A 25,157-nucleotide genomic window follows, 5' to 3' on the forward strand; every position below is an offset into this window, starting at 1 on the left:
TTGTTGTGTTTTGTCTTAACTTAGAAACAAAATATATGAAGGCAAAAGCTATACCTGTTTATCTATTTGTACAGTACCTTGTAAAATGGGTATTCTAACCTACCTGGAGTCTATGGTAGGGGTGATATATAGATAGTTACCAACCTGTGTTTTGCTATGCTGGTCTTTTTGCTGACATGTTATTATTTGCATTGCTGGTCGTCTTCTCTTACTATATTAAGAAATCTCTCTTTTTCTCTCATGCATGAATTGGCTACAATTTCACTGCCAGTCCTTTTCCAAATTCTTAGGGAAGTTTTGTGTAAGCAGATGCGATTCCCAAAGGATGGGCAGGGGGAGTACACAGCCAAGAGGAGGAAAGAAAGGTTGCTTTACAGTGACTGTGGTTCTTAGATTCATTTTTTTGCAAACATACATTTACACTGTGGATGTTTGCACAAGAACTTGAGCCAGACATTCTGCTGAAGCAATACCCAGAGGAGGCACGCACACTCTGCCTTCCTTCCCACTGTGTGCTTAATCAGAAAATGGCATGCCCTGTGGTGATGCTCGACCACAAAAGTACCAAAAAAAGAGGCGGAGACAGAGGAGGGATGGAAAATAGGTATCAAATGTACATACAGATAATACAGCCCAGAGAATTGCAGTTACTGCTAACTAACTTTTCTTCTCCTTTGAGAGCCAGTCCATAAATGCTAGGTGTCCTACTACTTCCCTCCATACACTCTGTGGGGCTTTGGAGCTGGGAAAAGAAAGACCAAAGGGCTGATTTATGAAATCAGGGTGACTGGCAATAACACAGTGTGGTTGTAAGAGTGGAGCCCCAAACAGGAAAGCTCCCTGCAGACACCTGGGAGAGTAACTGGTCTGGCTTGAACTCTAGTGCAGTACAGCCCAGTCATCCCCTAAGGAACCAATTAGGATGTCTCATAGATCATAACACACCAGTGAAAAATGGTCATATTGGTATCTAGTATGCAAAGATGACTCAGCCATAGAGGTGTGAATCTTAGGAAAGAAAACAGATGTTTACTTCTTAATTTGGGTGTAATTCTGACACAACTGCATGGGATGCACCCAAAGAGCTGTCCTAGTTGGGAATAAGACTGCACAGATGACAAAAGTCTAAATCTCTCTGCTAGGCGGAGGAAATGGTTGCAAAGAAGGATACATGCAACAGGAGACAAGGGCTCAAATAGCTGTCCCAGGCTGTCCTTGGTTGAAAGGACCAAGTTCCGATCTTATGGCAGTAAGGAGTTTTTGACCAGAAGAAAAATTGTCATCAGGCCATTACAAAACATTCTCAAGCCGTAGTCTGCTCTGTAATGGCTTTCCTAAAACTGATCTTCAAAGACTTAAAGGCCTCATTTCTTTTTTCTCATCAGCAATCCATCAGAAATGACAGTACATCTCCTCCAGAGTTGGTGTCTTGCTGGAATCTATCTTAGTCACATTTCTCTGATGAGCAGAGCTGAGTTTACTGTTCCCTTGCTGGGCCTGCAAAGTAAGGCAAGACACAATAGTAGATTTTCACTGTTTCGGTTTAGCTACTGCTTCTAGTGTCAGAAACTCCTATGCCTGTCTGAAGTGAAAAGTACTAAAACATTGCCCTTATTTCTGGATCTGCTTACATAGAATTTGGAGCATTTGACCTATCCCAACCTACTACTTGCTACCTAAGGATGCAAGGGCTGGATAGTTCTCATCAATGGAAAGTGTGTGGGCTTACTTTGGTCACAGTGCCTTCATCAACATTCAAAAACGTTCATCTGGATTCAGTTACCTAACTAAGCAAAGAAAATTTTGAGCTGGCATGGACTTACCAGGTCAAGAAAAGGCAGGGGAAGCAGGGGTGTGTGTGTGGGGGGGAGAGCCAGGAATGTAGTAGGAAAAGCCAGTAGCTCCTTTGAAGGGAAAAGTCAACTTTTCCCAAATTTGGAAGCTACTGCAAGATCTTGAAAGGGTTCATACTGTAAATCCTATGGGCTGTAAGTATGAAAACAGAGGGAATTTTGTATGTTTTGAGAGAGGTTATACTGTAGGTTTATGGCTACAGTTCAATTGGCCTCCATAGATGAAAAGAGAGTAAAGGAACTGATATATTTGCCTGTCATCTTAAAAAAAAAAAGGAAAGGGAAAGGGAAAGGGAAAGGGAAAGGGAAAGGGAAAGAAGGGGAAGGGGAAGGAGAAGGGGAAGGGGAGGGAAGGGAAGGGAAGGGAAGGAAAACTCTCTTCCCAAATGAGGTACAAAATACTATTTTAGCCATCCCAGAGATGCTGAACAGCTTAATAGCAAGTCTGGGACATCAAGAAATCCTCTAACTTAACAAAGAAATAAGGGAGTACTTAAGAGTGGCTTTGAAACACCAAGGATAGCCATAAAAGTCCTCAAGGTTACCTTCTGTTTCTGTGTTTGCATTCCCTGGGTGTTCCTATGAAATAAAGAGCATGAGTAGTGGGGGGAAACCAAAAGAAGATAAGATCTCAACAGGACAGCATCCTGTCAAGGGAGACTACATAACCATATTTGCACATAGCCTGAAGGGAGAACTCCTGAACTGACAGCTAGGCATAAAGTTACATTTTCAGGTAGTTAAAACAGGACTGCTCTTGTTTTTCTTTCATCCACAATCTTTCTAAGGAGTTGTCCAGGAGAGCACTAACCTTCTCACTCTAAAAGTTGAGGCATTCTTGCAGCAAAGCTTATTCTCTCAGGTCTTAGGTGTTGCTTTTGGTGTTCACCTTTAATGGAATGAACTAGATCTGTTGCCTACCTTTTAACTTTGCCTAGTAATAGTGTGATGATCCCAGTGTGAACCAGATATGCACATAAGGCATTAAATGCTTATTGGAACAATGAGTGTATTATCAGTGCAGAGAAGTATGCTTATGGAGCATCTGCTTTCCTAAAATGTGTGCTGAGAGTTTGGGAGTGAGAATCCCATCATGCCTGCAATGACTGTTTTAACATAGTGTCGGAGTCAACACAGAGGAAGACAAAATCTTCTAGTCAGTGCACTCTCAGCAATCTGGAAAAAGGACACCTGGACGTGGAGAATATTCACATTTGCCACACACAGACAACAGAGGAAAATAAAGATATTGGTAGGAAGCCAGAAGTAATACAGTTGAGAGAAAAAGGGGAGAGCTCTGGAGGAAGAACCAAGAAGCATGTGAAGGTAGGACACAGTCAAGGGTCAGTACGCCACTCTTGGCCAATACACACATAAAATGACAAAAGTTGAAAAGAAACGTCAAACAGCTCCCCGCGTGTGACTTGCCATGTTATTTGAATTCTACCCTTCAATGGTCATTCTCAGAGCAGGCGGAAGTGGGCTCTGCATGCGCTCCCTGGACTTTTCTGTGGTCTCCACCCCAGACTTTGCCAGTCAGACCTCCACGGTGTGAACACACCTGTGTGAGCATGCCAAGGAGATCTGGCACATGTGAGGGCAGTGGGGCTGCATCACACTGCTGAACGCTGACATGTTCATCAAAACTCTCACCCCTCCAGCTGCTCTGTACTCTGGAACGGATGGGAGCTGTTAGGGCTAGGATTTGGCTCAGTGGTAGGATGCATTTATTACCTCTGGATCCTGAACTATATTGTTCAATACTAATTAAGTATGTGTTATTTCAGAAGACTGAAATGGAGACCCCAGCTTCTTACACAAGGCATAGGGCTTATAGAGCAGAGGGGCTGATAAGCTCTAGAAAGGTAGGCAGCAGGGCTGCGCTGGGTATAGCAGCCTCCCAGGCTGCAGAGAGTATGTGCACAGGTCCTCGGCGTTTATCCTGTGGTCTCAGATCTTCGTAGCAAAGCTTGGAAATAATCAACCCACACTCCTCTGGAACAGCATTTCCTTAGAAACATTCATTAGAAGAAAGGAAAGTTACTGCAGAAGCTTTCATTAAAATGTAAGTCTCTGTTGACTTGAAAAAGTTTGGCTGATATTATTAAACACCTAGAAATATGCCTGTGTAAACCACTAAGCAGATCTTTTTTTTTCTGAGTATCTTTCTTAAATTTGGCTTAGATGTTACTGTTACCTTTGAAGTAATGTAAATTAAATTGAGAATTACTTTTTTTTTCTGCTACACAAATGCCTCTGCTACTAATTCCATTAGCAGACCTACATTAAGCACTTTGACAGTGCTATCCTGTTTGAACAGAACCTAAAGCTCCTCTCAGGTGAGTCCTAACATGCAGCAGTGGTGGTTTAAGACATTGCTGCCCCTTTCTGCCCCAGAAGAGGAGAAACAACAGCAGTGGGTGTCCTAAACCTTAATTAGCTCAGTGAATGTGTTGTCAAGAAAACATCAAAAAAGTGAACTGAATATAATCAAAGCATAGATGAGTTTGCAGAGAACACAGAACAATGTTGTCAATGGGTCTATCATCTGAGCTCTGTTTTTCTCAGTGAAGGTTCAACTCAGATGCCCAGAAATATTTTAAAATTTCTCCCTGTATCATTGCTTGGGAAAGGAAACACATCAACCCAGTATGCTAACAGTGAAGCTTGCTTTGCTTTTTCTTTTAGTTTCACAAAACTAAATTTCACAATTTAGACTTGTTTTTACAAAATTTAGACAACTCTAGGGTTCCTCAACAGCTGCCTTTCACACTGTGCTTCTGAACAGCTAAGCTCGCAGAGTCCGAAGGCACCTAACAGAGCCTGACCAGTCACCCAGTTTACTGTGAGCATCAGCACACTCCCATGACTTGCATTTGTGGATTTTTCTTTATAGGCCATATTTGATAGGAGACTACTGCTTTTTGCCTCCTGGACCAGCCTGTTTCATAGTGATCTGATACATTATGAAAAAAGGATTTGACTTTAAATCCACCAAAACATAAATGGTATAAAACATTTTAAGTTAAATCACAGATCAACAGATCAAGTAAAAAAATCCTGAAATCAAAAAATTTTTCAATGTTTGCTTTCAATCCTCAAGCCAATGTTATTCAGTTTCTTCTATTTAATTCTGACTTCTCCTGTGATACCCAGTTGCTGCTTATTTGTATACACTTGCAGCAATATAACATAATGAAGCAAGCATCCAGCCTTTCAGATCTTCATGTATTCAAACAGCTTGTCTATAGTGCACTTGCAAATGCTTTATTTTAAGCACCGTGGAGCTCCATTCCCAGCCTCTTATGCACATTTTTTGCCAGATCATGGCTAGGACCAGAAGCTTTGGAACAGCATCCACATAACTTCCTCACAAACACAGCAACTGTGCTGACAGCACAGAGGGAGCACCAGAACTTCCAGGTGTAAAACCTTGAAGATAGACAGACAGTTTCTGGGAGATAATTTTGGGGAGAACCTCAGTGCTGTAGCTGTCATAAGTATATTGAGAAATATTTGAACTGGAAAAGGAATAACAAAAACACTCACAGCAGCCATTTCCTAGGCTAGAAAACAATGGAATTTTTATTGAACAGAGATGGCTCATAAACACACTCAAAAGAGTTCCACCTGCTGTTCAGCAATATTCATTGCCATCTGATAGTAACCTATGGGGGCAGCTGTATAAAATAGGAATAAAATACCAAATTGCTATATTCATTAATAACTGTGCCTTCCAAATACAGAACTGTACGTTGTTATTTAAATTCTGAAAATAGACTACAATTGTTAGCATTTAAACCAAACTTTTATGATAACAAATATACAAAAAGGCAGTCAATATATTAAACATTTAAATCAATAGCATACATTTCCCAGAGGTAAACATTGAGCAAACAAAGCCACCAATGATATTCAGAAGTCATGTAAAAGTTTTAAGGTCAAGCTCCAAATGCTGTAGCTTTCCTAAAGTCATGGTGGTATTACACTTTTATCTAGTCCGTAAATTGAAAACTATGCAGCATGAAAATTTGAAAATATAGCATTTGCTACCAGCAGGAAATTGGAAGTTTCTTAGGTCCTCATTGTGTTTAACAGAGGGAAGACGGGGAAATGGGAGTTAAGCACTTGGTTTTGCTACGTTGGGGTTTTAGTTCTGCTATAAACCAGGGCAACAGTGTCATTATATTAAACATGAATTCCAGTACTGCCAAAAAAAGAACTATTGGCCTGACAAACTGCATGAGTAATCAGCCTTGCTACTTGCATTAAACAGAATGAGATTTGCATACCTGCCTATTTTCTGAAAGTCAGTGCTATTTCTACTGCACAGAGAAACTCTCCTTCAGCAGTTGATCTAATGCCTGAGTTTGAAAGCTCATTACATACACTCAAGAATAATATGACAAATTTACTATCAATAAAAACATGTTTTAATGCCAACAACTAGTAAAAGTTCATATTCCAATATTGCTCACAACATAAATGTACAATTTGCACAAAACATGGCTCTTCAACATGAATATTTTGCAAGCTACAATATATATATATATATAAAATATGTATAATTTCTTTTCTTAAAGAATTATATGCCAGAGTGCATGCAAAGATTTTCAAAGCAGTAACACAAGAGGAGCAATCACTTGTTTACAGGTTACTGAAACCATTCAATACAGAAACATTGGGATATTAGACAGACAGACAGGTAGATGTATATACACACTGCTTCTTTGTGGACCTTCCCATGTGACACAAGAAGTGTGGGTTCCTTCTTATTAGATCAGGTCCCTATTAAACACTGATCCAAACAGGGTTTTGAATGTTCTCCACACTCTTCAACTGTCAGAAACCATGTATCACTTCCCTTCTATTGGGGACGACAGCGAAGGAGGCACTTGTCCTTTAGCCGGGAGTGGAGGCAAGCAATCTTCTCCATAGCCAACATCTGTCCCAATTCCTACTCCTACAGTTATAAGCAGTGGGTTGTGATCATCTATCCATCCTAATTTTTGGCAGGTCCCAAGCAGTCTCCAGCGGCCTTTGCGGTCAGAAACCCAAGATTGGAGAACCTGGGTCTCCTAAATAGCAGTGCACAGCACTGCCACCCCTCCAATCAGATATGTACAAGGAATGACATGGATTCTCTGGTTAAAAATTTACATAGAATATATATACAAATAAAGCTATTCTATCAAGGTGCAAGTTTATTATTCTCTGGTGTGTTCCAGCGAAGATTTCTTAAAAACCTTTACACAAACTCACCAGGAGAATTTTCACAAAGTTGCCATTTGCCATTATGTAGACTTTTTCTGCAAGCTTTGTATCAGAAGCTCCCATTAATTTCCTTTGGGGTTCTGCCTATGTACAAGACTGGATTTGGTAGACTACAGTCATGTCTAATAGTTGTTTTTTGATTTTGATACATTTCTAACTGGGGTGAATTGGCACCATGTGTGTGTTTGGTTTTTTATGTTTTTTTTTCCCCCCAGGAAGTCATCAGTCTCTATGAAATGAAACAGGATATGTAAGTTGACATTGGGGGTGCTGGGAGGGAGTTGCAGTTCATGCACCCAATCCCGCTTTCCTTGCTTTTGATAGGACTGTTTGCGGTATGTGAAGGTAGCAGAGTTTGGCCCCAAGGGTATATTTTGAAGTCCTTGGCACTATTTTATATTAGCTGATGGCAGACAATCCTCTCAAAGAAATTTGGAAAAAAAAATATGAAGTGTAATTCACTAAACAGTAAACATCAGACTGATCCACTAAACAGATGGACATGGAATGCAACTTGTCTAAGATTAGAATGGTTGATGTTTTTTTAGGCAGGTCTAAATTCATAAAAATCTTTCCCACCACACATAGGTCTCTTTCTGCAGCATGTAAGATCATATGATCCTTCTAATTAAGTCATTTGAAATGCAAACACCATGACACAAAAAGCACAAGGAAAGCCTACCCTCTCCCATCTCTGTTCACCAAAAACCTCAAAACTGTGCAACTAACTAACTACATGTTTATGATTCTTGCTGCATTTGGATTGCTATGTGCAATGACAGCAGGATTTGGCCTTCAGCCTTTACGGTGTGCCAACCACAACTGTGCAGATAATGGGACAGGGAAGTATATCTATTAGCGCATTAAAAACTCCCATTAAAGATTCCCAGTGACTTCATGAGAGGTAGAGCAAACAGTAACAATTGCGTGTTCTGTACCACTGCAGTTGAATTTTTATCAGATCTTTATAAGGCCCTTTTCCTCTATTTTGTAGCTTGATTCTAACAAGGCATTCAGAGCAGAAGCTTTGCATATGTAGTCTCAAGCAAAGGGAGGGATCTTATCAATATGTCTAAGTACCTGAAGAGAGGGTGTCAAGGGGACAGGGACAAACTCTTTTCAGTTGCCCCATGTGACAGGACAAGAGGCAATGGGCAGAAATTGAAGCACAGGAAGTTCCACCTGACCGTGAGGGGGAATTTCCTCACTGTGGGAGTGACAGAGCACTGGACCAGGTTGCCCAGAGAGGTTGTGGAGTCTCCTTCTCTGGAGATCTTCCAGGCCCACCTGGATGCAGCCCTGTCTAACATGTTGTATGTGACCCTGCTTGAGCAGGGGGTTGGACTAGATGATCTCCAGAGGTCCCTTCCAACCTTACTGATTCTATGAAAGGAGAATATATTACATGAGAAACAAAAAGTCTATTTACTTTTTTCCTCTTTTTAGAATAATACAGTTAAAAAAAAAAACTTGCTAATTTCACATTCTGTCCTGCATTCACACAGTCATAACAAAATGATGTTCAGCAACAGCAAATGAAACTCTCCAATCTCATTGGAGATTTTAAAAGGATTAGTATCAGACAGAGTGGTGTTTAAAATAATGTAAGGTGCACTCAGAGAACATGCTTTCAGAGTTTTCCCAACATTTGTGCTAAGGATCTAATTATGAGACAGAACACATAAGGCTTTATAATCTAGCTGATGGACTATATTATACCCCCCCCAAAATTATGTTCATGTTAAAAATAATTAAAAAGTCAAGAGGAAGAATATATACTTTTAAAAATAACATTAGAGTTGTGGACACAGTGGACAAAAGCTGTCACTTCAAATTATGGCTGACCTGTGTTTAATACGGTCCACTTCTGCCCTTTTATGAAGGACTGTAAGTCATCTTCTTCAGTGGACACACCTTGCTCTTGGAAAATTATCAGCTGCAAATAGGTAAATTTCAAAATCATCTAACAGTCTTGAGAGACTGACATCTTTGAATGAGCTATAGATGCCTATCTGTCTTTGAGGAAAAAATAAATGGTTCCAAAAACATTTCTTAGTTACACTCTTATCTGTTGAAAAACATCTGTCATCTTATTTTCTATCCTCTGCTATTGTAAGCTGAGCATTCATAAAAGGGTAAGCAAAAAGGTAGGATGTTTCATCTCTGTTGTTAATTGTAGATGACCTTAAACACTTCTGCGAAGCCACCAACCAGTACTTAAGGTACAATTGTGGAAGCAGGATAATGTCTCCTGTTTGATGAGGATCACTGTTGGATTGTGTGATTTTTCATTTGCTTCTCCATATAAAGTGGAACTTTCCCATACAAACCCTAAAAATAGATGCCAGCAAATAAAACTAATGTGCTAGGAAAGAAAAATAAAAAGAATATTCAGGAAATAATCGTAACCGTTCCTAGTTTTACATGGTGCAAATTAGGAATATGCCTCTCCTCTCATAGGAGGGAATTCAAAGGCTGCAGCAGCCAAGATTCACTCAATAGTTCTGCATCATTCTAGAAACCATCTTACTTCTAGCACATCCTTTCCTCTAGTCTTCATTTTTCTTGCCTTAGTTTAGCTTCAAAGACTGCTCAAAGATGCAAGTGGGAGTGATGTGAAGAAGGATGAAGGAAGCAAACATTTGTCACATGGACAGTGCTAGCTCCTCTGTCTTCAGGGTGCTTGCACTGGGATTTCCCCACTCAACTGCTGTTTTCAGCAGCAAACATAGATATATAAAAGCAGTCCTACAGAAGTGGCAGGCAGAGGAACAAATCTCTTCCCCATTTAAGGATCAAGACTATGCTTTCTAAATACAGATATGTGTTTGGCTTGGAAAGCATGAGATGCAAAAGGACTTCAAAGGTGACTGGTAGTATGAAAGACAGGTGGAAAAAAACCCCTGATCCACAGACTAGAAAAAAATCAATGAAAAGGCTTCCAGCAATTTCAGTGGGATAAATTTCATCATGCTTTCATTTTTGTTCTGTGAACGATGTTATAGTAGAATTCTAACTTGTATTTTTCCTAGAATGCTCATTTATCCTTCATTTAACATGGAAATTACTTTCTTGAACCTTGCATCAAGTATTTATAAATGCTAAACTAGGTACAAAGTGAAACCCTTTTGAAAAAGTGGGGCAGAGGGAGGTTTAGCTGCACTAATGGATATTGCATTAATGCTTAGCATCAAGGAAGGCTGACTGCCGTTAACAAGAAATCTCACTACAAACATGATTTCACACTTCGTAACATATCCTGGAGATCTATTTATTGTCCATCTCTCCCTCCCTCTCTCATTCAAACACACAAAAGTAACTCTATGGACAAAAAAAATCCAAAATATTTCATACGCTCAACCTCCCTCCCCTCAATAAAAAACCCCAAAGAAACAGAGAATGCTCATCTCTGATACAAAATACAGTGTTTTATAATGCCACCTTTGTTCTGAATGACTCAAGATGTTTTCCAAACTTTAAGCGAGTCAAAAGCCTGCTCTGAGGACAAATGACTGCACAGATATTATAACCAGCTTTCAGATGACCTGGATGGAAGTAACTCACCTCAGGATCTCAGTCTTCAGGATACCTTGGGCTCTTTAAAAGATACACAGATAAGAGAGAATCAGACTTTTAAGTCTCATTTGAAAGCCTCTCATGCAGTAAGCCATACGATAGTCTATTTAACCACTGCTGGGAAGGGGAAAGGGTAAGACCAGGCTCTCTTGTACCTGTGGCTTGAACGAGTCCAGATGTTTTGAATAATTTTAATCTGACCCTGCAAGCACAGCTGAGGTGCTAAGGCTGTGGCCTGAATTAATTAAAATGACCTCCTAATAGATTGGCTTTTTATAAGGTTTGAATGTTTTCTCTCCCTCTCCCCCCCCCCTCTTTTTTTTTTTCTCCTGAACATCTCCATTTTCTAATGTGGCTTTATTGTAAAAATATGAATGGTTTCTGATTTGGTATTTCAGAGAGGAATTGCAAGAGTTTGCTTAGAAAGACAATAAGAAACAAGATTGCTTCTAACTGCAGTGGTAAAGCAGAGTAATGGAAGTTTTAATGAAAACACAGCAGCAGAGATGATGGGAAGTGGAAAGACCAAGGCTAACCACACACAAAGTGGTTCAGGCAAAATCATTCTTGCAGCTGCAGCAGTGGAGATATTTATAAGGACAAACAAAAGTTACTAATTGCTAGAGGTCCACTGCCAAATCTGAGAAGTGGGAATGAGCAAAGCCTCTGTGTGAACACTGAAGAGATGCGAGCCAAGCGGGCTTTTTGGGCACACTGAGACATGCATGGGAGATGAGGCTGCTTCCCTCTTTCCTCCTTCTCCTCTCTTCGTGTCCTTCATTCCTCTCCACTCTCCCTTGACTCCGTGGAATCTCCAAGTTGGAGAAAGATGAAGCAGGAATATGGGAATTCCATATCTCTGAAATCCAAAGCAAGGTTCTGGGGCTAGACATTTAAATTCTTGTACCTAATCTTTTTGCCTTACTGAGACCTTTTCAGCAGCATGCTGTGCCACACTGACAGAACCCTGTGCCTGCTCCGAGTATGCCTATTCATTCAGGGGCACAGCACATCACCTCTGCAGGATGAAAAAAAAAAAAAAAAAAAAAAAAGAGTAAAATTATCAGCCCAAAGAAGGATGGAAAAATCCCTCTCAAGTGAAAACAAGTACCAAAATTGCTGTTCTGGTATATCATGTCCAATCACGTGGACCGATCTAGCCAGCTAAGCATCACAGCTAACAAAACAGGAAATGTTTGCAGAATTCAGTGTCTCTGGCCAATGAAATCCCTTTTGCAAGTGGCTACCCTGTCTCCTGGTTTTTCAGAGAAGTGAAGTCCTAGGAAATCACAAAAAGCATCATCCACGGAGACTACACAAGCCTCAGGAAAACAGGAGGTACCATATTTTGAACCTTCTGCACAAAAAGGTCCAAGATAAATACACACTGGGCCATCAATGGTTGATCCATAGAAGGAGACTTGAGCAAAGATAAAGGAACGAGGATTTAATGGCAACAGAAAGAAAGAAAGACTCTCCCTCCTATACACGCTTAGTTCTTAAGCCCCTTGAAATCGGTTAACAAATGCCTATTAGCTTCTGTACATTTCCAGTCAGATCTTAACTCAAGAAATATTACCATTAAAGTTAATGGCAGATTTTCTTTCTGCTTTGGGCACCATATTTGTAATATTTTAGCAGTGGTCTCACTGAACTCACAGATCATCAGCTCACAGCTGAAGACTCAGCTTACATATTTTTGCCTTTGAAGTCCAGTTACGAATTTTAGGCCAGGAACAATTCTGCTGAAACATGATAATGTGGTAAGGGCTGGAAGCCTCATTTTTTACCAACAGAAGATAATTTATCTTGCTTAAAAATAATGAATGTGTTAAAGAATAAAAAATATTTATTTTATTATAAATGAATAGAAGATGTGATTGGAAGTGCTAGGAGTTAACGACAAAATGTTGTGCTTGTATGTAGTCATCTAAAATAAGTGATTTTCTCATGTATGGGATTTCAGATATTATTTGAGTGCTATTTCAAGGTTACTGTTCTGAAAGCTAGTTTATTATATATTTGAACACATCCTAAACAGTCTTCTTAATGCTTATATATATTTCAATTTGCCCACGTCTCTGGGCCAGCAGATGAAAGCAATATCCAGCACTGTATTTCTATAAAACTCTTGCAGATCCTCACATGAAAGACACTTTGTCAACCAAACTAACTCCAAGTCTTGTTTGACTTCAGGTAATTCTCTTTCATCAAAAAAATATCATCCACTGACTTCAGAGGCAGCTTTAGTGAAGGCAGGCTTCAGGAAGATGTCTTTCAGAAATATTTTTAAGACAGAACCAGCTATAAATACTTGCAACTGACTTCAACAAGCTCTGCAGGTTCTTAGGCTCTAGGATTTGACCCACAGACAACAGTACTAGAAATGATCTTTTCTCTAAGCTGGCTTGAGCCTTGTCTTGAGTATGTGGATGTGTGAATTTTACCAACACCTGCATTTTTCTTGAACATAAAAAATTCTCTTAAATAGCTTCCCACATACCCAAGTCCTCATGGACTTGAAAGCATTCTGTGCCATAACAGAACTCTGATTTTGGATAGGTATGGGGAAGATTAGGCTTTCTTTCTTCCTTCTCACCACACTACCTCAGAGCAGGTTTTTCAAGTACAAACTGAAGATTTTTTTTTCTTTTGATCTTCAAAGAACAGCACATCATGCTACGCTACAACAAAACTAGAGTTCCTGAAAGACCTCCATTACACCAGGTGCTGTAATGCATCCAGAAGGACTAGCACAGTGCATGATATAAAGCCAGTGGTCAGTGGATATTCAATACAAAAAGGCTCAGTGTTGAAAGTAGCACGCAGAGATTCTGCAGGCAGCTCTCATTAGTGCCATAGGAGACTTGCTACTAAGCCTTCATATGTGTTTTAGAGATGTTTTCCTGTCTTTAATAAACACATGCACAAATCTACTCAGAAGCTGAGACCAAACAGGCAAAGTTTTAGCTGGGAAAAAGTCTTAGCTTTTACAAAGCTGGCCTTTTTCCAGAGTGGAGAGCATCTGGACACCAGCTGTGTTTAGAGGACAGAAGGCATAAGGAATAGGTCAGGGAAAATCTGAGTAACAAGAAGACAGTGCTGAAATCTGTCCTGAAAAAGAGTACCAGCCTTCCCTTCTGATATCCAAAACCTTTACTCTCATACATTCCCCATCCTTTTCTCTTCTCAGCTCTCAAGTTGATTATTGGAAAATTACTCATTAGGGAAAACACAGATACCATTTCTGGGCTTGGGAAGAGATACAGCAGTGCTTAAGAATAAAAAATTGGGATGTGTGGAAACTGGCTGTCTGTTAGGCAAGGTAGAAATGTGAGGAAAATCTGGAAACTAAGACAAGGCCAAGTCTCTTGTAAAGAGGCAGAAGGGAAGACCTGTAGTGAGGCTGGGCAGGATGCCTTTAAGTCCTCAAATATTATAGCAATGGACTGGTATAAAAAAGACAGATGGAAAGAAACCAAGACAACCTTTCAGTCATTTTGGGCTAGAAAATTATAATTAAAAGAATCTCTCTCTCTCTCTTTTTTTTTTTTTTTCCCCTAAGGATTTTATATTTCTTCCATTTCACCTAGAGTGGCTAGAAGTAGTATTTTCTTCAAAATTGGCAAATTCTTGCAAGTCATACAAAGACTAAAGAAGCAAAAGTTTTATTTTGTTTTCTAAATGATAATACTATCTTTCTAAAATGCTAATAAAATGCTCTGATAGAAGAACCTTATCTGATAGGGATGGTATTCATGGACACCCACTGGTACTCACACTGCTTTTTAGACTACATTTATCACAGAGCCCTTCCTCCATACCCCAGATTAATGGAATGAGGAATCCATGCTTGAAGCCACAAATAATAAAGCTAGGAGATTATGAAACATGCTAGAAGACAGGACCAAAACTGAAAACCATCATGATAAAGTAGGGAAATTGCCCAAGTTAAATCAGAACAAATTTTAATAAATATGAGTGGTAAGTATTACATTTTGGAAGGTATAAACGAATGGACAAATACAAATGGGAACTCCTGGTAAAGCAACAGTAAAACCCCCAGGAATTATAATAGATGATAGGCTAGATGCAAGTCAGCCATGAAATGTTCTTTCAAAAAATATTCTGTATTTTTTTTTTTTAATATTCTGTAGGTAGAACTCAGGAAATAATTACTGCAGTTTACTTGTTATGGGATAAAACTCCCATTAGATTGAAGTATTTTAGGGAAATTAATGAGCCAGCAGGGAAATGACAGCAAAAATCAGAGGACTAGAAGGTATTTGAAGGGACTAGGAAGGACTTATACTGGTGAGGAAATTAGGATAATTCCTTTCATACATAAAATATTCTTATACATAAATGTTCTTATAATACTCTTCTAATATGGATCATCTGCTCTTCATGTCAATCAAGGCTTGAAAGCGAAATGGCTTTTGCTTTGCAGGAAAGAAATTCTAAATCAACTATTAAAAACTTCCAAGGTGAAGACTGTGGATTCCTATCACTGGAAGTTTCAAGAGCTGGCAAGCTACCTATCCTCTGCAGTGGACAAGCTATACCTCATCCTGTCCTGCCAAACAGGATCTGTGGGTGCCAAAACACGATGACCATTCTGTTCACCAACAACCACCAAAGAACAGATTATGCCCTTCATTTCTAAAAGAAAAACAGTGAATGTTAACACAGATGCTCTCAACTCAACTTATCAGGAGAAGGACTAGCACAAGAAGTTATTAGTGTTTCCTTCCTACTGTGTCTCAGGCTGGTTTCTACACATCCTCAAAAACCATCCATTCCAGGAGCAGCCCATGCACACAGTTCTCTCTGTCCTATTAATGAAGCACAATTAGCATTTGAGCTAGAAACAGTGGCACGACAGTTGTGACTACCATTATCACGTTGGTCACCAGACTGCCTAGCCACATGTGTACCTGGGTGCTTGTTTCTCAAAGAACGATATTCTGCCAATGGATATGTGCGTATCCAACTCCTGATGACTTTGTTGGCCATTACACATGTACCCAAGGGAAGAATTTTAGCACTGTGGTTATTGTCTGTAAAAATTTACTATTTTAAAACTAAATCTGCAGGGTGAGGTCTGTGGCTGTTCTCTAGTGGTTTGGAAAGATGGGTTTCCACGGCTGAGGAAGCACATATAATAAGCACCCCTGTATGTTGTAGTTGCATCAACCACATTCTTGCTTCTCTAACATCGCAGCATTCACAGAAAAGTTGCCGTTATCTAAATGTTCTGGACACCATCTTGTATGGATATTACTGTGCAGAAAAAAACTGTTTAATTGACTGACATGCTGTGTCCCTGCGACGTTAGTGGCAGTTCGGACATTTTTGTAATTTGTTGCAGATACTATATCAGTTTTAAAAGACCAAGCATATGGGAGGATTTACACCTCAGAGTCATAAAACAGCTTCCTACTGTCTTGATAACGAAAGCCGAAACTGTTCTCTGAGCATTCCAAAAGCTATAAACATGGAAGAGCACCCAAAGCAGATACTTCAATGAAAGAACAAGTTAACATGCACTGTCAAATTATAACGTCTAAAGTCTATGGACTGGGCACAGTTGCTGAACGGCATGCTATAAAATAAACATATTAATGTCATTTTGCCATGGTCAAGGCAACACCTTTGCCTACTTCTTATTGTGGTCTTCTCTATGTTTGGAATCAATTGATTCATGACAGGTATTAGCCAAAGACAGAGCATCAGGAATGTGGTGGCACTTAACAGATTTGCCTTGCTAACAATACGCTGCAAAATAAATGGCAAAAAGCCCTGACATTGAATCCCACCCCCGATCCCACCCTATCCAAGCCCTGTGTTGTAGATAACCTATACATTCTCAAGATACAGTGAGAAATCGTTCTATAGTACATATTTAATTATAATTTAAAAAAAGTCTAACTCAGACACATTCTCTGGCCAGTAGCAAAGTATTGACACATTACTAGAATAAAGATCTGTTACTATCCCTTCACTGTAACAAACAGAAATCAGCATTTTGGGAAGGGTCTCTGGGGGTATCATTATCACAACCAATTGCACTGAATAAAAAAATATGCTAATTCCACAAATGGAGTTTGACAAGAAGTAACATTGCATTTGTCTTGGCAAAACGAAGCACAAACATAACATTTCACAGGTACAGTTACCATGCAAATGCATGTTGAGTTTGTCATTGTTTTTAAACCCCAAATCACAATTAGCATGCAGTTCTCCTGCCCCCCCCCCCCAACTACTGTATTAGAGATAGTCTTGGTAATGTACCTCTTTGGTGTAACCATAGCCTGTTAGGCAAGATTATACCACCTTAGGAAAGAATACAAGCAAAACTTGATCATATGTATGTTTACACAATGTACATTTTACCATTTAAAAAACAAAACATTACATAGGTTCTCAAACACAGCTCTGTCAAAAATGAAAATCCAAACTTAAGAAATAGTTTTTAAACTACAAGGCCACCCCTTTATTTTTATGCACAATTTAAAAAGTTCCCACCCCTAAAAATCTGCCAGTATATTTCCTCAATTATAACAGTCTTACCCACTCTCTAACACAGTTGATCATTGCTCAATGGCAACTAACAGTTCTTACGTTTCTTAAATGCACAAAATAATGGACTCCAGGATAGATATAGTTCTTAATTGTGTAACACTGTGGAACAAAACAGCCTTAAATGAATAATTTACGTGTTCCATGGCATCACTGCTCAGGCAGGGGCTTCTGCTGTTCATTAATGCGGGTTCTGGTTTTTGTAGGCATCTAGCTCCGTGACCTCACTTTTGTGTTCAGAATATGAGTACAACAGCGAATCACTAGACAATGTTGTATCTCTGTTGCTCAAAAGCATGGAGGAGCTATGTATTCTGTATTCCCTCATCCAGATGAGGCCGCAGCCTCAACGCAGCACCTTTGGCCAACACAGAACTATCTGGATGCGAAGTACTCTTTTTTTTTTTTTTTTGTATTCATTTAAGCAACTGCAACAGGAGACTTAACTTGCAGGGTCCTTATTAGAGTGTTACCGTCTTCCTCAGCTTTATACAACGGAGCCCTTTGAAGAAGATAAATGAATTGACTGAATCCTTGTGGCCAACGTCCTCTGTAAGTCCTGTAGTACATTTTGTCCAGACGTTTCTCCGTTCTTGTCATACAACAGCTGTTTGAAAGCTTCATTTTCAATGAGGACCATCATATTTTTTAGAAAGTAGCCTTCACAATAGGCAGAAAGTTCTGTGACTCCGAGAAACTACAAGAAGTGAAATTAGAGAAAGATAACCATTCTGATAAATCCTGGTCAGCAAATACAGTACGTAAGAGCTGCACACAACCAAATACACAAGCCAAACCTTTTGGGTACAGATGCATATGTGTGTGTGGTGGGGGAGTTCATCAAACAGTATTTTACACTGACAATCCTAGTGACAAATTCATGTTACAAAGCCCTTTGATGTGGAAAAAAAAATCCAGGGCTAAAGTTTGAGGCCCTTGGAAATTGATAGGAGTTTTACCAGAAAGTTCACTAGACCCAGGATTTCACACTAGAAGTCACGCTCTAAACCAGTGAGTTTGGAGAAATCTACCAGAGACCAAGTTTAATGAACACCATCCTTAGCAAGGATGGGACACACACCCTCCAAAACTTGGTGTGCAATGTGACAGCCTCGAGAAATCTTTGGAGAAGAAATGGAGGCTTGTTGGGCATGTGGTGTGGGGCTGTCAGCAGTTACACTGACCACCATGTCTTTGGAGTAGGCAGGGATGATGTCATGCATGAGCAAACCTCAAATGACCCATATTAGGACATGTAGTCACAGTTGCTGAGCAATGGGCTGGCTTGTGCGGTCATGCAAGGAGTGGACATATTCTTCTGCAAGCCATGTGGGTTTACAGAGCAGTGCTCTGCCCATCCTCCAGCCCATGTAAGCTCCTGCTGGGTCTGAGCTCTGAGAAAAAATAGGAAGCTTTGGCAGCACTGTTACCCACTACAACTTTAACATCATGGAACTAAGAATGGAAACTACTTAAAAAAAAGAAAATAAATACAGATTAGGGCTAGGTAGGAGCTTTCTTCCTGAGGAGAATGAATGATTTTGACTTGATTTCAAATCATGCAAGTTTTCATCAAATGATGAGTGAATTATTTTGTACTTGGATGCAACAGTGTATGTGTGAATCTGTATTCTTCTCTGAAGTGCTATTCATCCCTGTTCATTATATTCATGATATTGAGGAAATGTGTTTTTCCTTTCTTTCTTAGACTTGCTCTGAGCACCAGATTGCAAACTGTGCAAGTGCTAAATATCTTTAGGAATGTATTCAAAACGTCAGTTAATTTTGCTGGATATGGGCATTGATTTCCATCACATACCAGCACAACTGGTATCCAGTGGTAACTAATCAATAACCATTATAAAGCCAATTTGCCATCTAACACTAACTCTTTCTGGAGATAACAATCAGTGACAAAGTTTTTTAAGTGAAAATGAAAACTTGAAAGTGAGGCTAATCAAAAGACCTGCCTCTTTGTAGATGTTTGCAATTGAATGGAAAACAATGGAAAGTTCATAGGAATGCCACATATGATTTTAATACTGTCAATTCAGCTTTTAAATTGTAAATGTGATCAAATGCACATTCTCTCACCTTCCTACCATATACTTCATCTCTAAGTGAGGGCCCCAATCTCTTGTCCCTACAGCTCCTACTACACAGGTCACCACCTTGCTAAACATTCCTCTTTTACAGCCTATGCTCGCAACACAAACAACCTTCCAAATCTGCTCAGTTCATGCTATGATTCTGCCAGTTCATTTCTTTCTCTCGATCATGATGACAAAGACCACGCTCCCTGTGTCTGAAGATCACTGCTCCCCATCTAAAAAAGCAGCTCGCAGCATTGCCGAGTACCTACAGGCATAACTGAGTGTGCAAAATACCAGGCACTAGAAATGGTACCTAGAACAAGAGCAAGTTACGAAAGTCCAAAGACAGTCATCTGCTCCTGGCTGACGTAGTAATTCCTGGCTTTGGTGCGTGCTCACCTTATTCCCACCCTCACTGCATCTAACATGAACTTCTTTGACACTTCAGACAGCAACAGGGAACCAGAGAGTTGGCTGGCAAACTGCACTTGAACTGCTTGCGAGCTCCCTTGGCTCACGAGGACCATCTGGCCTCCTCTATCACATATCATTATCTTATATTTAGATAACAAAAAAATGAAGCTACTGTGTGTGACTAGAGCACTCTGAGCAGAATGAAATGTGCTCAGATTAACAACCTGCACATCACATGGACCTGAAGCAAAAATATGGAGGGTCTTCTCTACTTTGCAGGCAGCATAATAGAGAGATATCTGAACCGCATTGAAATAGGTTAGTTCAGGTCCTGGAAACTTTCCAGCTATGGCAGTATGAAGCGTAGCCCTGGTAATTTACTGGAAGCAAGGTAAACTAGCCCATGCAGAGCTCTAGCATGACGCAGCTTATCTAATTCCAGGACTCTACTAGCCTGGGTCTAGTGAACTTTCTGGTAAAACGCCTACCAATTTCCAAGGGCCTTAACTCTCTGCTAGCTTAGATATCCTTGCTGAGAATGCCACATGTTAACACAAATGTGACTCTGGCTTTTCAAGCCTACCAAGTACACTGTTTCCACCAAACCTAGAGAGATGCAAGTTTCAGGTTGAGGCCCTTACAGATAAGCAAGGAGCCAAATTTTGGGTTGTTCAGTCCCAGCAATGGCTGCTTTCCTCAGTTCCTCAGACAAATCTAAAGCTGAGCTCAAGAACATTCTTCAGTCAGGATGAAAATAAGAGCTACATTTCACACGATGGAAAAAAGATGTGTGATCTTAAAACAAAATTGTATGTTTCACTTACACGTTATGTGTTTTACTTTTAGCAACAATAACATAAATCCCAAAGTTCCCACATGAGCTTAGAAAATAAATCAGGTGTTTTTCAAGAAGATTCTAATACCAGTGATTTTTTTCCCCTATTACAATAAATGGACCTGCAGATACATTTAATCAATTATTCATTTGGAAGTGGAACTTTATGCTACTTCAAACACTGATTGTGTGTGTCTGCACACCAAGACTTAGCATTACCATTCTCTGGAGGAAACACCTGATGATGGGAATAAATGTCTGACCAGCAGGGGTTTGGAGCAATCTACAGGATTATTCTGTTCAATCAAACCTCTCTGTCACATTACACCATCTTCTCTTTCCATAGACCATGTAAGTTATGGAAAGACCATTTAAAGAATATTTTTTTAAAAAATAATTGCTACTATTTTTCTATCATTTCCATTACGCAAGTGAAAGTCTGACTACATAGCACAAAAGAGAAGGGAACATAATCAATGTGGCAAACACCTTCATCAATGACCTAAAATAGGTTTTCTAGATCTAAAAATGCCATGCCTTTATGCCTGATGGCTTAAGTCCCCCTCATAAGACAAGTAAATATTTGATTCCAGTGAGAGGTTGGGAATCTCTCCTCTCCTAGCAAGGTTGTGCGATGTTGCACTTTGACCATATGACATTTTCATATATTGAAAAGTTGACACTAACATTATCACCTCTATAGGCTACAGACAGAAGGAAACAGGAAATGGTAATTGGAAAAATCCCACATGGAAAGTGAAAGATGGAGGTCTTATTCAGTTAGGTGATTCTTACTAAATGATTCAGTAGTTTGTGTGTTGTGATAAGTGGTGAGTCTGCCACATGGTGGTAGACACAAACAGAGTTTGAACCAGTTAGGGAAGGGGACGTGTAGCTGCCAGGGACACTCTTATACTATGTGATTTAGAGCTGTCACTATACTAAGTACCTACTAGCCACTCATTCTCAGTAAATGCATGACGAATCCTTGATACACTACAAACCACACTAAGTGTATCACACATCTATCACTACTTATCACAACCCATGACCACACAGAGTATGAGGACAGACACGTACATAATATGCATACATATGTGGTTATTTTTACCTTGGCATGATTATAAATATCCACGCAATTTTCTGTATTAATGCTTTTTGCACAAATGATCTCACAGTGTCGTTGTAAAGCTTCAAGTTGGAAAAATTTAGCAGCAGAGAGAAGCTAGATAAAAAAAGGAAAAAAATAGTCAGAACAGCTGAGCGATACAGTATCCAAGCTTGCTTCTGCACTGTTTCATTCTATTTTTTTTCCTCAGCCCCTGCTTCAGTATGAATGAATGTACTGACCCTTGATAAACAGTCAGAATGAGAAGGTTGCTTTGTTGGTTCAATTCCTGGCAGTCACCTCCACATCAGCACGTGGGGAACCTTTGCGTGTGGAGAGACCACCACTGGCCACTAGGTCTCCATGCTGACTTTGGGATGGGGGAAGTGCCAAAAAGAAAGTAGTATCACTTTGCAAAAATGACTTTGCATGGAGAGATCTGCAATCACATTCCAGGAAGAAAATGTCTGGGCTCCACTGTTCCCCAAGCTCTGGCTGAAGGAAACACCTGGGTTTGATGTGGAGATGTCAAAAGGACCAACAGAACATAGGAATTCAAACCAGATGACAATAATTGCCCTGTGTAGCTTAAAAATCTACAGAGGTAATAAACTTCAAACCTGTCACCTCTGCAGGCTCAAGGAATTGGAGTTAGATCTCCATATGTTCCTTACTCTAGCTTGTGAGTAGCAGTAAGGTCATGTCTAGGCCACAGGTGCCAAAACACTGTCTGGCTCCATAGGACTCCTCAAGATGAGCACACAGTGGGATATGATGCAAACGTGTGGATTGACTTGGTACAAGGTAACCCCTAATAACACTAGCACTAGTGTGACGTGTCAGTGGGGCTGCGCTAACGTGGCTCTCATGTTGGCAGGACTCAAGCTGACCTTTCTCTTTGGCACTGCACCGACTTAGTGGGTATGCTGCCTGCACTGGTGCTACCTTGGGACCTTTGCACTGCACTCCACTGTATTCTGCAGGCAAGACCTGAAGCTTGCAGGGTGAAACCGTGGCTTAAGCTGTGAGTTTTCCAATTGATTTCGATAGTGCCAGAATTTCTCCTATTGCCCCTTTTCTGTCTTTTATAGCTGGGGAAGGGGATTTAATTTTTTGTCTTTTCATAGCAGGTCATCACCTCTGCCCCTCTGCTCTGGCTTAGAAAGCATATGGGGGTTCTTGATCACTTGACACCTTGCTCTAACCCAGAGGTGTCTCTTAGGCCAAGCTGCTGATTTTTCTTCAGGCATTTATATGACCCTTATCTTTATGGGCCCTGTGACAAAGAGCCATCTTGTGAGTCCAGAAGGGCTCTCATGCTGCTATGTGGAACAAAACCCTGAAACTGCCATGACATTATTCTGCTTCTCCTGTGCAGACTGCTCCAGTTCTGCTTTAATTCCATAAATAAATCCAAGTGCTGGAAATCTGCAGTGCTGATGTGATAGCAGCCAGCTGGCCCCAATTATGAATTGCAGCAAAGATTTCTGTGGAGTATTTCTGGCACTTCTTGTTATCATATTTGTAATAAGGCAAGTTGCTAAATGCAGTTTGGAAAGATAAAGCCAAATCCTATTCCAGCTGCCTCCGTGGCTTAAGCAGTCACGTGCTGGTTTGTAATTACTTTAAACTGTGAGGAAGAGTGGCTAGATCTGTTATCAATTGATCAGTGAATCAGTCATACATTCTAGAGTCACAGAAGTTTTGAGATGTCGCAAAAGTAGAGCAAGCAGCCAGCTGAACTGCAGCACAAGCTTTTTAACAACCTAGGTGATTACATATGTCTCTCTCTAAAGCTGCTGTACTATCTAGTTTGACAATCCTTATTTTGAGAAAGGGTTACAAATTCAGGAGCATCTTTCAAAGCAGAGTGAAACAGAGAATCAGTGACCTGTTTCTACAAAGCTCAAGTAGGTACGTTTAGTTAAAAATCCAGAGCCTGCACTGGAGAAGGCTAATTTCAGTCCTGACTAGCTCCATCCTCTGGTTGCCAGTAGGATTGTTACAGATGTCCCTGTAGCACCAGAGTCAATTCTCTGGTCACTCATACACCAAAGAGCTGCTGCCAGTTTCTGGTCAGCGGCGTTTCAGTGAAAGCCAAGCCTCATGTGAATGCCCTCAACACTAATGTCACAGGAACAGTGACTTGTGTCAGCAATAATAAAATATCGTGGTGGCAGACTATAATCATCTACACTGGTGATTACCAGCTATATAAGTAGCTTTGACTTTAGTATTTACTATCCTGTGTTCCTTTTGCCTGCCATAACTTGATTGCTGTCAGCAGGAAACCTCCCTGAATGACTATCAGGAATTTGCTCAATTTGTTTGTTGGGAGTCATCAGGTTGATCATGGCTGGTAATGACAGCACACAGTATTTGGTAGAGGATGACTTAACACCTGTACAGGTTATGGATGTGTGGTTACACCGAAGACTCAGCCAGCTCCAATTAGCTTGACTTGGCTTTTGCAAATTGGCACGATAGGACTGTACTTACATCCAGTGATATTCTTGAAAGGTGAAAGAAAGGGGTCAGGAATTCTCTGTACCTTAGGGTGCAGCTTAAGGCTTCATTCAGAAAATCAGATAATCATGTGCTTACTTGCCACTGAATTAAATTTTGGCTCCAGTGGGATTGCTCCCATGGCTAAAACTAAGTACCTGCCCCAGAATTCTCCTGAATGATGAACAAAACAGTGCTTTTACACTGCTGAGATAAGTTTGGACATGTAAGCCTGAGCTGATAGCATCCAGCTGGATACCTTTATTCCAGATAATTTTTTTTTTTTTTTTTTTTTTTGCCTGATGATCATTATTTTTCTACTCTTTCTTCTGTGACAGTCAACTTCATACTGGCAAAAGTTATAACAATGGGCAAACAACAGGGCTGGAAGGAGGCTGAGTATCCTGTGGCGGGACCGTAGAGAGCCTGGGCACTTTGGGCACTGAGGGTGAGATGGTGCTGGGTCTTACGGGATGGCTCAGGTCTTGACCAACAGCCAGTGTGCCCTTGTGCAAATGGTATACAGACCACTTAGAACTGCTTCCACTGCAATTAAAATAAACGTCTCTTACCTCCATAATTTCATTATTTTTAATCAGGAGTGACTCTGCACCTCCATAATAAAGATACTGCATAACCAGCTGCAACAAAACAAAGGAAGTTTTTAGAAAAAGCAATCCAAGGCATCAAGGGAGCAAGTGGTGACATAAAAATTGCAGGGAACACCTGAGGCTCTCCAATACCACAGTTTTGGAGATTAAAGTGGCCCAAACCTTCTCATTTGGGGATTTATTTGGTTACTATCTCACTCTCTGCACAGTTCAATGTTTCCTTCTTGCAGATACTCAATACTAGAACTTGTCTCCTCAGCCCTCATCAGCCACATTGTCCAGACTTTCTGGTGAGGTCTAGACAGT

The 25,157-nt window shown here is 40.2% G+C and overlaps 1 protein-coding gene across 2 annotated transcripts in view; it reads right to left on the minus strand.

Moving 5' to 3' along the window:
• Positions 1–16,590: 16,590 nt before the first annotated feature.
• ABTB3 (ankyrin repeat and BTB domain containing 3) overlaps positions 16,591–25,157 on the minus strand; it is a 183,473-nt gene continuing 174,906 nt past the window's right edge. For both annotated transcript variants that reach the window (XM_062569467.1, XM_062569458.1), the window contains 3 exons: positions 24,813–24,881; positions 21,739–21,852; positions 16,591–17,982 (listed from right to left, as the gene is read on the minus strand). In XM_062569467.1, the coding sequence (XP_062425451.1) occupies positions 17,773–17,982; positions 21,739–21,852; positions 24,813–24,881 (393 nt within the window). In that variant the 3' untranslated portion in view covers positions 16,591–17,772. The remainder of the gene's footprint in view (positions 17,983–21,738; positions 21,853–24,812; positions 24,882–25,157) is intronic.

The sequence above is a fragment of the Rhea pennata genome, chromosome 1 (genome assembly GCF_028389875.1).
Source record: "Rhea pennata isolate bPtePen1 chromosome 1, bPtePen1.pri, whole genome shotgun sequence".
Lineage (NCBI taxonomy): Eukaryota > Metazoa > Chordata > Aves > Rheiformes > Rheidae > Rhea > Rhea pennata.